Source organism: Papilio machaon, chromosome 12 (assembly GCF_912999745.1).
Source record: "Papilio machaon chromosome 12, ilPapMach1.1, whole genome shotgun sequence".
NCBI classification, from domain to species: domain Eukaryota; kingdom Metazoa; phylum Arthropoda; class Insecta; order Lepidoptera; family Papilionidae; genus Papilio; species Papilio machaon.
In genome coordinates, this window is record NC_059997.1 from 1,090,824 (window position 1) to 1,105,181 (window position 14,358).

A 14,358-nucleotide genomic window follows, 5' to 3' on the forward strand; every position below is an offset into this window, starting at 1 on the left:
GTTAAATAGTCTCTTCGTGTTTCTCCTCTCCTGTCCTATTCCCATTTTAGTTGGTCGGAGCATCGTATAATTTCAAGTGAGGTTAACGGAAAAAGTTAGCTACACATTCACCTAACTATAAAACATAGTTGCAATCATAGGGAAACCCTACTTTATTGTCGACGAGCTTTTTCCTTAAGCAGTAATATCAATAGGTATATATGTACGCTGCCTTATTTTTTAATTTAACAGTTTTCAACACCTAATTGGATTCTGTTATCTCAGCCTACCCGAATGAATCACGAGTTCGAGCTATGCAAGACGACAGGTGTTAGACATATTGTCCGTGACTTATTATCTCTGATAAATATGACAGTAGCAATCTTCCGTGTTAACGTATGCATAATTGTATATTTATTATTATACATCGCATCACGCATTTACTACTGCAATTAGATTTAATAAGAAACTAGAAGGGCGTTGCCTGAAAATTTTTCTCACCGAGCTATTCGTTATGGCCTAGAAAGTCATCCGATATAAACACCAGCAGTTACTGCTGTAGTAAGGCAATGCTTTTTTGTGCGACGTACCGACCATGAGACTGTGGGTTCGAATCTGTCCTCACACAAGCTGAATCTAGGTGATAATTATGGAACAATCAACAAAATGTTGTAAGAAAAATGAAATAACTATAAATTTTCATACATTTATTAAAATCTACAAATAACTACAAACAATAACAATATTCACATTTGCCTTGCGAGTAAAAACATCGGCTATAAATTATTTTAACAAAATAATGTGGCTTGCGTTAGGTCCTGCTTTGTTTTACGTACATTTTGGACTTTGCTTTTCCAAAACATAATTTTAATAGAAAGGTGTTACAACATTGCAGTTCACAATTCTTTTATTCTCAACTTACGTCTTCTAACTTTGTACTAATATAAATCAAAAATAAAAACTAAAATTTTTCGTGGTTATAATATTTTTTAAAATTTCAGTGAGTCGGCTTTAGGAGCTTCGCAAATAGTGAAATACGATGTAGCATTGGCAAGCACTAACTCGGACGCTTATTACGCCATGTTATTATATACTTAGACAGTAATCAGTTAACATAACCACAATTTCATAATTTTATTGCATCATTAGGATGCATACACACCGTCTTTCAACGTTAAAATACAGTGGCATTTTGTCAAATTAAATTTATAAACAAGAAACTTCGACAATGTTGCAAAATTTATGCCCAAATTCAGTGAATAGCCTAAATCATATCTACAATTTCTTTTCATTGTTTAAAATCCGTTAAAATTATTATTGTTATGCATCTAAAATTAAAGTAATACTTATTTTATTTGAAACGAAAACATTTTTTCGCGCCTTTGTCTCACGTCAAATAATTTAAAATCACAAATGTCTTTATTTTTAAAAATAAATAATTTGGCATTAAAGTATTAAGTTAAAAAATAATTTCAATTGATTTAATAGAAATAGTATATCAATATCATTATTATGCTAACATTTTATGGCATTTTCTATTATTCTGTAAATAAATTCGTTAAAATAAAAATAAGTAAATATATAAAAGAAAAGTAATTTTTTAATCGTATTTACATATATTTATGTCTTTCTGTGATATGATTCCATAAATTACAATCACGGCTAAAAACAATTTCATTTTACAAAACATTTCTAAATGTCAGAATGACACAAATTCTACCACAGAGTCATAGAATTCGATATTAAAAATGGATATCAAATCAGCTGCCTTAACATATTTGCTACCATTACAAAATACACTAAAAAAAATAACCTACCATTTCCTTAATCTAAGTGTCGATAGTGGAATGCAAAATCCAGACAGAGGACAAATCTTTGGTAACACATAGACAAAAATATTGCTTTTCGTAGCACAATTGTGACACCAAAGAAACAATTAGCCAATCGTAGACTAACATCTAGTAAGTCTTTATATAAAAAAATACTCTTCCATTCAGTCTCTTTGATTGGTTTATTTTTTTGTGGTGGTGGTATTGGTCTGGGGCTGGGGTTCCGCGCCTAACATTATTTGAATCTCGTCTACGCTTTTTCCTTTCGTCTCCGGTATGACAAAGAAGATGAATATAAAGCCAACGAGCATAATGCCGGCAAACAACCAGAAAACTTGTCCCTGTCCGATCGATTTGTTCAATGAGTTGAAGGTGCTGGTGACCGTGAAACTGAGCAGCCAGTTGAGAGTTCCGGCGGTGGAGCCGACGAAAGCTTTGATATCGATTAAGCAGAGTTCGCCCGCCATCATCCAAGGGATGGGACCGAAGCCCAGAGAGAAAGCGATTATGAACAGGGAAAGGGATAACAACGGCAGCCATGACATCGCCTGTACGATGGATGATTCGGGACCGTGGACGCCTTGCATGAAGAAAAATACGCCGAGAGCGGTGGAGCAAACGCACATGACTAGAGCAGAGAAAAGGAGGAGAACTCTTCTACCCAGTTTATCGACCACCAAACTGGAAACAAAGGTAGCGATCACTTGGATCACGCCGATAATGATAGTGGCAATAGCGCTCGGGATGGCCGCACCGGCGCTCGCAAATATAGCGGACGTGTTGAAGATTACGGCGTTGATACCAGATAGCTGCTGGAACAACATCAGAGCGTAGCAGATGAGAATAGCTTTCAGCGCCGTCTTCTTCGTGATAGCGGACAGAAATGATACCGGGTTGTTTTTCGCCTCTTCAGCTTTGTTGATCAGGGTATCCAATTCAGTATCGACGTCGTAATTCCTACCTCGGAGTCTGATTAGAGCTTCTTTCGCTTCATCGTTCCTGCCCTTCACCACTAAGAAGTTGGGGCTTTCGGGCATGAAGAAGAAAACGATACCAAATATAATTGGAATGATGGTACAAAGAATGTTGAAGACGAATACACTGGTGTAGCTTCCTACGACGTAGGAGAAGAGGATACCGACTGTGACCATCAACTGGAAGTAGCTGCCGAGGGTGCCGCGTATGGAGTCCTGCGCTATTTCACTGGTGTATGCGGGGGCGGTGACGCAGAATGCTCCGCCGGCTATACCGGTTATAATTCTCCCAGCCATTAGCATTCCGACGTTGGTTGCAAAGGTAATGAGAAGCCAGCCCAACGTGAAAGGAGCTACGAGACACAACATGGTCTTCTTCCGTCCCAGAGCGTCCATGATGAGTCCGATGGGGAAGCAAACAGCTGCGGCGCCGAGGTTGATGAGCGATGACACCCAGTCGCCCTGGGATTGAGAGACTTCGAAATCATAATCGGTGCTGTTGGCTTGTGTGATTTTGAATATGACTGGTGAGGACCAGCCGAGCATAGACCCGGCAGCCAACGCGCCCAGGGTGGCTGAAAACAAAACAAAATGTGTTTTTTATGAAGTTTAATGGTGTATGTGTGCTGGCTGAAGATGATTCCGATGCGGAAATAATAAAAAATAATATTTTCATCATGGCCTTTGCCAATGTGGCGCATCACTAAGTTACCCATCAAATCATATGATATGATAGTTACCCGTCAAAGCTGCGATATACTGGGGCAGCTTGCGGCCTCCCTCTCCGCGCGGCTCCACCAGCGCCGCCTGCGACACTCCGATCTCGGCCATGCCGTTATTTCCTTGTGTCTGCTGAAAGAAGGAAAATAAACATATTAGTTAGTACAGTTAAAAATGTTAACAAAATTAATGCAACACAACTTAGTGAAATAGTCTAATAATTAAAAAAATATATATCTAATTGAAAAAAACACATAGTAAAGCTTCTTTATATTAATTTCGTCATTTATAATAATACTAGCTGTCGCCCGCGACTCCATCCGCGCGCAGTAAAAAAAACTTAATAGCGGTATGAAAAATAGATAATAGCCGATTCTCAGACCTACTGAATATGAATATAAGATTTCATAAAAATCGGTCAAGCCGTTTCGTAGGAATACGGTAACTAACATTGTGTCATGAGAATTTTATATATAAGATTTTTATCATTTTTATAAAACACATTGTTACTATAATGTTCATTATTATTCCAAATTTACCAAGAATTTTGAAAATTGAATTTTGAAATTTGTAATGATAGTAACAGACATATCAACCAAAAAGCTAATCACAATTTATGTAAATAAAGCTTAAGTATTATTAATGTATTGTATTTATAAATATTATTAACATAGTTATATTGTTAAAGGCTTGGTTGATAAAATAATATATATCTGTATGCAGGTACAAATTGAGCCAGAAATGGGAGCTGGTTCACTGATCTACTTCACACATGTGAACCTTGAGATGCAGGTCTGCAGGTCATAAATTTTAGTTGAGTTACCCATGTCTTATTTCTAGTAAAACATTAATTTTATCTTAATATTTAATTATGCATGATTTAACGTTATCTAAATGAAAACTGCACTTACATTCTAAAAATTAACCATTATTATTTTTAGTTCAAGTCAAGTTCACATTATTTTACGTTGTAAAGATACTGTTTTGAGTTAAAACTTATTTTGATCCACTTAATATGTAACATTCTTATTAAAATTAATTTATGGTAATTGTAATAATTTTAATAAATGTACTGTAAAATATAACGTTATTGTTTAGAAACACACCTATTCTATCTCTCCATTAGACAATTATTTACGAAATGATATTAACAAAAATATAAAAGGTTTAGATATGTTTACCTCATTTTGAGATCTGCTAGGACCAGCCTCACTAAGTAATGGTTCAGTTTCAGGGTTACGACGCTTACGGAAACAACCAAATAGATTAACACGCATTTTATATATGTAAGATTATTGTAAAGAAAACACTACTCATTATTCATGTAAAGGAAAACGTTTGCTTTGTTTGCCAAAACATTACGCAGCTGACTTTCTATTATTGATAGATTGATGACGTCAACTTGACGTAGCGTTCGTAAACGTCATCCGTCAGTATAATTGCCATAAAGAATATTATTTTTTATTTTTTACTGCGAAATTTGAGTTTGTTTGAAGCATTGTTATTATTTTTATTTAAGATTAAAACTTTCTAAGAACTCTTTCAACAAATTTAAAGAATAAAATAAACATTTAAGGCACAAGTTTTTTACGCCTATCAAAATATAATAGCAATTGCCATAAGCTGTGATATGATTTTTTTTACAAAATTATACAATATTGTTTACAATATAAATACTTTTTTTATTGCATAATATTGTAATTTTGTTTATGATACAGTTACATCTTAAAAGAAGGCCTTATATATATAGGAGTATCCATAACCAACGAGCTTGTACGCTCGAGTTACAAATGAAGAAGATTCAGAGGTGAGGATGGATCGCGCTAAACAGGAATAAATTATTTCTGTTTTCCTTGTGGATTAAATTTGTGTTAATAAACAAAAAAATAATTATGACATGTTTTGTTTCTTGTCTCGTGAATAGCGAACTGAATTTGAGAATTTAATATTTTGTGCATTTGAAATTGCTGTCACGCGATGTGGTAATTATTCTGTCCTTGACTTTGACAATTTAAAAAATGGCCAATGGCATTTTAAATGGCAATTTAAAAACGAAGCAATGGCCTGCACTCGGCAGCGCTCCATTTTACAAAGACAAAATAGGTAAATACTTGGTATATTATGAAGGTAACAAAAGACGATACCGTTTCAATAGTAATTTTACAAAACACTGTATTGAACGTCAATACCATTGAAAGTGGAATATGTTACCATATGTTTCCATTGCCAGTAATTCGGGGATAATAAAAAAGTAAGATTTTGGCATATTATTGGTATTTATTTGTATCAATAAACGAATGTTTTATTGGGGGCGGTGCAACTAAAGTTTATTGCTCATTATCGGCAAGAGGTTTATGGTTATAGCTCGTATTACGATTTATCTAAAACAATGTACCTACTATATATATTTTATTATTATTTGTTTCTTCATTAATTTATTTATTAACATGGTGGACTAACATCTTATAAGTATGCTATTATTATCAGATATGGCTGCCGATTTGAACTGCCTTTGCTTTGTTATGCATGATTATAGCAACATCTTTGTTTTAACGGTGCACTTGTTTTTATTTAACGTGAATAATAAATGTCCACTACCACGCGTCACAGCGATATATTTTTATTCACAACCCATTGTTAATTTCATGTTTTGTCGCCGTTATCATTAAGAATAATATTATAATTATCATCAATAATAAACATCATCAGCTCACTATACGTCCCCACCAAGGGGCTCGGAGCCAACCCTAAGTTAGGGGTGACTAGGCCATAGTCAACCACGCTAGCCCAGTGTGGGTTGGTTGACTTCACAGATATTGAATTTTTTCTCAGATATGTGCAGGTTGCATCATGATGTTTTCCGTCACCGTAAGAACGTCGGATAAATGTAAATATGTAAATCAAAAATCATGGTACATCATACTAATGTTATAAATGCGAATGTGTAATTGAATGGATGGATGGACAGATGTTTGTTAGAAGGTTTCTCCAGAACTCCAGGGCTCAACGAATCTCGATGAAATTTCGCACAGATGTAGAACATATTCTAGAAGAACACATAAGCTACTTATTATGTTTTTTGGAATTCCGCGCTGACGGAGTCACGGGTGACAACTAGTTATGTTTTGACATTTTTCTACGGAAGTAAAAAAAGCGATAATTACTTTTTAAACGAGCAAGGAATTAAGATAACGATTAGTTATTATCATTATTTTTAATCTTTGAAACAAACGAAAATAAAGTAAACATTTTTTTAACCTGCACAGACGACCAACTGCTGTGAATTCTAAAGAAGGTAAAACACAGAGTTCTGTATATTAAGCTTTTGATTTATTTAAGTAGTAAATAGACCGGATTCTTTGGAGATTTTAAAAGACTTCCCGCGTCAAATCGTGACTATGCGCGGCAATAACTTACCGTTTGGGCAAATGTTGCCCGTTTGATCTTTGTTGTTTATGGCTTGACAATCAGAGGAAAAAGGTTTGTTTATATTAATATTTATAACCTAAATTTCTGGTCTTGGTGGATACTACAGATTGATGGGGAAAGTAGGTTTCCTTAAAATGGCACCTTAAAAGTGTTCACCTTAAATTTTGTATTTTTTATTTTATTTTATCATAAACTATTTGGAATGTATCCGATATGTGATCCGATATGTACAATAGATAAAATGAAAAAGTTAATCTTATCATTTTAAGAGACAAGGCATTTGCTGAAAACAAAGTCATTTTACTTGTCCATTTACGAATTAGCAAAAAGACTGAACAACTTATACATTTAACATGTCATGTATGAACGGACAAAAACATTAAATTAATCAAACTATCAGTACATCACATATATCAGAAAGTGATCATGATTTCATTAGTTTTACGACTAATAGATAGGTACATAATTTAAAAAGTCCATAACAGTAATATTAAAATGCGAAGCCACTATACAAATATGCTATAATGTAATAATTTCTCATATGTTTACAAACAACCGAAGATATAACACCTCTTTGCATTCCTACGTTTAATGGAATTAAACTTTTACTACTTTAAAGAAATTTTTATAACCTAAAATTATGCAAATATTACAAAGACCTTGATACACATTTTATAATCCTTGACACAATAAAATATTTATAAGCATTTTTGTCGATTAACCTTTAATTGGTTATGTGATAAAAAACAGTACTTATCATATTATTATTTTTAATTATACTGTCAATAAATAAAAAAAAATTACAACGCCTGACGTAAAGAGTAATTACGTAGTCGTTCAGAAATTTTACGATAAAACATGTTACTGATTTCACAGAACCAGCCGAGCCCCCCGACTTAATTGCGCGGCAAAAAGTTGTTTCTGATGCATCTCAACGACGCCATTGCATTCCGATCGCCAACCGAGAATCTTCGAGAGGTTGTTGATATAATGAGATAGTTTACTGGCTAGTAAACTATTTAATTTTTAGTTTTGAAATTAAGGTGACAAAACGTCAATTAATTTTATCGCTTAAACTTGGCATGCTTATGTGCGAGCATAAAAACCACATTTTCCCGTTAATTTTTTTCAACATTTAAAATGTTTGTATAGTTTTTCGTTCGTACCAAACTATCAATAAATTTGTTTAGAAAAATAGCTCTTTCAGTCATATCCACATACACGCTGCATTTCAAGTTTGCAAAGGCTGAGTATCATCAGCATTATAAAGTTTCCATAAAAAATAACCTTAATGATCGTATGTATTCGGATCGTACATGCTCAAAATGCTTACACACTTTATTTTTTTATTTTTTAAAAAACAAAGCACAATGAGTCAATTACTTCTGTATTAATATCAATTAATAATGACACGATTTTAAAACTCATTCGCAGTACATTTCCACTAGAAACGTTCATAAAGTAGCTAATAATTATCTCAGTTTTCTCAAAAGGAATTAGAGAGATGATAAAATATTTTATACAAATAAATCGTTAGTGGAAAATCACGCTCTTAAGTTTATTTTGTTTGCGACATTTCTGCAAAACTGGGAAAAGTATTTTGCCTAGTTATGATGAATAACTTATATTGTCTAGGTTTTATGAACCACTATATTAATTCTATAGTTAATAGGGAGATTCTATTGAGTTATTTTTTTGATTGATACCTAGCTGTCGCCCGTGACTCCGTCCGCGTGGATTAAAAAAAATCCGTGTGTTCTTCCAGACTAAGTTCTACATATATGCCAAATTTCAGCGAGATCCGTTCCCGTTGAACGTTTGTTCTGTAGATACGTTCTAACAAACATCATCCATCCCTCCATTTAAAAATTCGCAGTAAGATGTTTATAATTACCGGTATAGAAAGCATCACATTTGAAACGATGGCTGTTGTAATCACTTGCGCGGGAAATATCGGCAACGCACCGAGCGTTAGAAAACTAGATGTTGCACTTGAACCGAACATGTTTGCGAACTTGTTCGTTGTTATATAATGTGTGTTATACGAACAAAACACTGAGATTTTTAGTGTAATCTTGAAACAATACTTGTATCTATTTGCTCAATATTTAGTTCGCTGGAGTGCATCTCAAGCTTCAAGATAATGCGATAATATTTTCACTCAACTAACATTGACAGGATAATACTGATATGATTACGAAAATACTACATTTGGTAAGAGACAAAGATATGTCAAGATAATAATGTTTGTAACTTATATCAAACTAGATTTTACCCGCGACTCCGTCCGCGCGGAATAAAAAATAGAAAACGCGGTAAAAAATATCCTATGTCCGTTTCCTGGTTCTAAGCTAATTGCCCACCAATTTTCAGTCAAATCGATTCAGCCGTTCTTGAGTTATAAATAGTGTAACTAACACAACTTTCTTTTATATATATAGATACTGAAGCATTTTGCCCTACTATCCATACATCTATTTCTCGACCATTAGAAAATCCCTAGCCACCAATTCAATGCCATCAATTGATACTTAATTATATGGAACGTGTTAAAACCTGTCTAATCCGGTAATAACAACGAAGTAACAGCCCGAGCCGAGGCTCCTGAAGGAGCCCTCGAGTCTAGTTACTCTTAAACGAGGTTTAGGCTAAGCGCCATCTGCGCCCGGCCACCTCAAGCCCGGTGAAACTGAACAGTGACTACTCAGTAACAAAAAAAAATTCCTAATACTTTTCATTAGGAAATGATGGGAAGGGGAAGTGGATTAGATGGAGGAAGTTACGTATAGAAAGGGGATATATCCTCTTTCTTTGGACCCCTCCTCGGTTGAATAAATGTAGGCAACTAATCTGCAATTCCAGATGTTCATGAGTAGTGGTCGCTTCGCTATAAAAATAGGTTTTTTTATATTTTCGAATACAGTCAAAATCTGTTATAACGACATCGAAGGGACTACTCATATTGAGTCGTAAAAACCGATAGTTGTAACAACCGGTGACAGGTATTAATAGGAAAGATATGTAATAACATTCAGCCAGGACCTTTGATTTTGGTCAATTTAACCGGTATGTTGTTCTAAACGATGTCGCTATAAACGGTTTTGACTGTATATGTAGATATTTCATTATGAACGTGGAAGTAACAAGTAGTAATTATTATTATTATTAATTATCCAGTTGATGCAAATAATAGTTTTTGTTGCGAACTCTATACTCGTAATCATATGTTAAATAACTTGCCGACGTTGTTATATACCTACTGCATGATAATATTATGACTTCAATAAATTATATCTTTACAATACTAGATAATATTCAGAGCTGGGACTCTATTACTTTAAAATTATAAGATACTAGCTGTCGCCCGCGACTCCGTCCGCGCGCAGTTAAAAAATGGGGGGGGGGGGTTATGAAAAATAGATGTTGGCCGATTCTCAGACCTACTGAATATGCTCACAAAATTTCATGAGAATCGGTCAAGCCGTTTCGGAGGAGTACGGGAACGAAAACTGTGACACGAGAATTTTAAATATTAGATTTTGGTGTCATTAAAAATTTATAGATTTTTTTATAGCCTTTATTAATAAAAGTTAATTATTAAACGTCACATGTGTGTGTTTTTGGTTCTTTTGTTTGTACGAAAATGTACCTTGGGGTAAGTCTTTTAAAGAAATTAAATTAAAAAAAAGTTAAAACTTTATGGTTCTTCAATAGTTATAGTAACAAAAGTTCGAATGCCGAAATTAGGTTATTATGCAGATTGAATTAAAATAACAGAACATAGATATAAAACAATCAATTAATATTGCCTTGGTCGTTCAGGACTTATGACTGTACGTCCGTACGGAAACGGACGTATTTGACGCAGTGCAGAGGCCGACTACTTGTACACTTCTCAAAACAATCAACAAAAGACAAAATATGAATACATAATTTGTGAAGTATGGTAGGAAAGATTAGTAACTCAATCTAACAATAAACTATTCAAGTAAACGTGAGTTTCTGAGACAAAAATTTCATTTTTTCATTCTCAATATTATTATTATTATATTCTCTTTAAATTCTAATTTTAAAACATATTGTTACCCCTGTTTTGTCAAAGATGACAGGGATGCTCGCACGGACTTAAAAAAAAAAGTAGCCTATGAGTTCTTCCAAACTATGTTCTACATCTGTGCCAAATTTCATGAAGATCCGTTGGGCCGTTCTGGAGATATCTTCAACCAAACATCCATCCATCTAAACATTCGCATTTATAATATTAGTAAGATCATAAAGTTCCTACCAATCAAATGCGACACTTTTCAGAATTCAATGTGACGGAGACAAATGCAACCTCTATACGTAGTCATACGGCTTCAAACTCGCATGTTACAGCGCTACGACATGCAACGCTAATTACGTTGCTCGAATGCGGATTTCTATGTTTTTATATATAGATGTACCGCACATCAGTTTTGACATCATGTTGATTACTTGTCACATGTAAACATAAGATAGGGCTTATGATTTCGTAGTTGTTGCATAAGAGTTTAGGCAATGTAAACCTGCTGTTAAAATGTATACATTTTAGTGTAGTCGTACACCCCTTGTAAATTTTGAGCCAAAGTTAACTTTACAAAAATTATTATCAGTTAAAAAAATATGTGAATCAAAAAAACCTAGTAATAAATATAGGCTATGTCACTCGGGGATAGTGTAGCTTTCTAATAGTGAATGAATTTTTCAATACGATTCAGTTGTTTCGAAGCCTATTCAATGCAAATAAACAAACAATCAAATCTTTCATGGTTACAATTTTAATATAAATATATATCTAACCCGGAAAGGGTAACAGATATAAGAGGATTTATAAATTTGTTGTCTTACACATGGTTTACAACAAATAAAAAGAAAACTACGACAAGGTCGAAAGAATTATAAGAGATAAAATAATCTTGATAATTCAGAAAAATTTATGTACAGTGTTTCAACACATTTTATTTAAAATATGTAGGATGATTTAAAAAGATTAAACATTTTTTTATTGTTAACGCGATTAAAATTTTTGGGCTGCTTTAAATGATTTGTGAAAAACAATGAGTTGTGAAAAACAATTCAAGGTATTTTTGCCCGACTAACAGGAGGGTGGTTGTGTAAGCATGTGTATTACATTGTAAAAGCCTGTAGCATAATGTACTTGTAGATTTTAAAGTGGGAAATGTTTCGTATTAATCCCTCAAAAAGTCAGTTGCTTTGGGTTTCATTGCAAATATATCTATTCGATTTATTTTTTATTGTAAATAAACTAAAAAAAATCAATACTAATTTAATAATCTTTCTATGGTTTAAAAGAAAAACTGTAAATCAAAAGCGATATCCGAATTCAAATAAATTGGTATTTCAGTATTTCATAAACTACCTACTATGTTATATTTTGAATTAAAAATATTTTCCGTTTGTGACAGTAAAAAAATTACTTCAACTCACCTCACGTAACGTTGAAAATGACTGGAAAAATTAAACGCGAATACACTTATATAAATTTCTGGCTGGAAATAAAAAACCGCGAAGCACACCCTAATATTTACAATAAAAAAACAATCGAACTAATGCCATAGATTACTTTCGACTTATTTTTTTTTTTCGCGTAAAGAAAAAGGTTGCGTCGTTTGCGGCCTATTTTCCTGAATCTCTTGTCGACACTGACCGCGAGCGCGGGACAACCGTCGTTTGGACTAACGCGCCGCAAATAAAGTCCCTAACGCACGTGCGATTCTAAGATAAACGATAATTTAATCTCAATTTAATCGCGGTGAAACAAGGTAGAATTCATATCCGATAACTGATTTAATATTCAATTAAATTATATATGTATGTTCTGGCTTTATATTTTCTAATACCTTTTATTACAAAATATATAGTTTTCTACTTGTGTTTATACAGTCAAAAATCAGCCAGATTTTCAATGAATATTTATTTATTTTTTTATAAAAAATTGTTTAAATTAAATAAAAAATTCGAATTATACCAATAAATGTTCCTAGCTATAGAAATGGGTATCGGGTAAGGTAGCGGCTAACATGTTTGTTATTAATAGCTTACTCTAGAAGAACATAACACGGACGTTGTCAATTAATATTCTAGGTTAGATCTAGGGGGAGCTAGGACTAAAAATTCTTTCTTTAATTTTAAATCAACATTTGGTCCAACTTTTCAAATGAAAAAAACTGACAAGTAGTTTTTAAGTGATATCTACTTACTATTTTGACGAAATTTTTATGTCTGTTTTATATTTTTATTACTATAGGGGGGAAACCATAGCATATTTATTACTTTTATTGGTTGAAAATCGAAAGTGTGTGGGAGGCTTAAAGCTGCATTGCAAGAACCATGCAGGGCGAGTATGTGACATACAACATGACGCACTCCATTGAAAGTCGCAGGTAATCGCCGCGAACGGATTTGCTCGAGTTTGTCGTAATTTGTAACACTACCGAGAAATTGATCATTTCGTAACACACCTTCGCGTTACTTTCAGAATTCCTTCACATAATTGTTAAAAGTTACTTAGAATAATGTTACTCAAACAGGATTTTTAAAGTTAATTTTCGTTACTAAATAAACTACTTTTATGGTAACTTTGTCTGACGAAAAATCTTAAATCTAGATTTCAATACACCAAACAAAAAAATTAAAAAAAAACAACGATGAAAACTCTTTATAATAATTACAGCGATCAATTACCAAAAGAATATTCCATGAAAAGAAATAATTGCAAAACATTCTTTTTAAATGTAAAAAACCATACGAGGAATTTTAATATATGGTCACAGATAATACAATACCATACTAGTATTGTGCAGATAATAAAGAAATTAAGTAACGAATTCGAAACACGCGTCATTTTATGTTTTTAAAATATTTTATCTGAGCACATAAGCACACATAATTAGGCATTGATGTGTTGTTCATTTGAATATTTTAATCCGAGTCGAGTGTAATATTATTATTTAGTAATACTTACATTTTTATATGTCTTAATGATCACATTTTCGGTCACTTTTCTGTCTTTATTATTGGCAATGTCTTTGTCTATTTATCCAAGGTTAATCCTACATATTAAATATTTGTCTCAGGTAGAAACGTTTCGGTAATAATAGTAAATATTATAGACGTGTTGAACATATTTGTTTTTAATGATTCCATATTAGTTATCACATACAGGTTTTGTAAATAGGTGCATTAAATTTCTAGACAAGGATACCTAGACCACTGAAAGTGTGGACTTGACCCTCGGTTCCCAAAATTCGTTGTCCGTTTTTCTAAGATGTCGCGAAATTCGATTGAATTTTTATTTTTACATTTGAAGTTGGCAAACGTGCAAGTAGGGACCTGTTTTACTTAAAATAGCGAAATGAACGCTGTCCTTAGACATCTGAAAGAAA

General features: G+C 33.3%; 1 protein-coding gene across 6 annotated transcripts in view; it reads right to left on the reverse strand.

Annotated features, from left to right (window-relative positions):
* Nucleotides 1-1,605: 1,605 nt before the first annotated feature.
* The window catches only part of LOC106718970 (facilitated trehalose transporter Tret1), a 37,348-nt gene continuing 24,595 nt past the window's right edge, over nucleotides 1,606-14,358 (reverse strand). For 2 of the 6 annotated variants that reach the window (XM_014513193.2, XM_014513192.2), the window contains exons 2-3: nucleotides 3,523-3,634; nucleotides 1,607-3,357 (exon numbers count right to left, since the gene is read on the reverse strand). In XM_014513193.2, the coding sequence (XP_014368679.2) occupies nucleotides 1,991-3,357; nucleotides 3,523-3,634 (1,479 nt within the window). In that variant the 3' untranslated portion in view covers nucleotides 1,607-1,990. Of the gene's footprint in view, nucleotides 3,358-3,522; nucleotides 3,635-4,683; nucleotides 4,898-8,825; nucleotides 9,000-12,400; nucleotides 12,673-14,358 lie in introns of those variants that run through there. The other 4 variants (XM_014513190.2, XM_014513191.2, XM_014513194.2 and 1 more) reach the window with 4 other exon arrangements.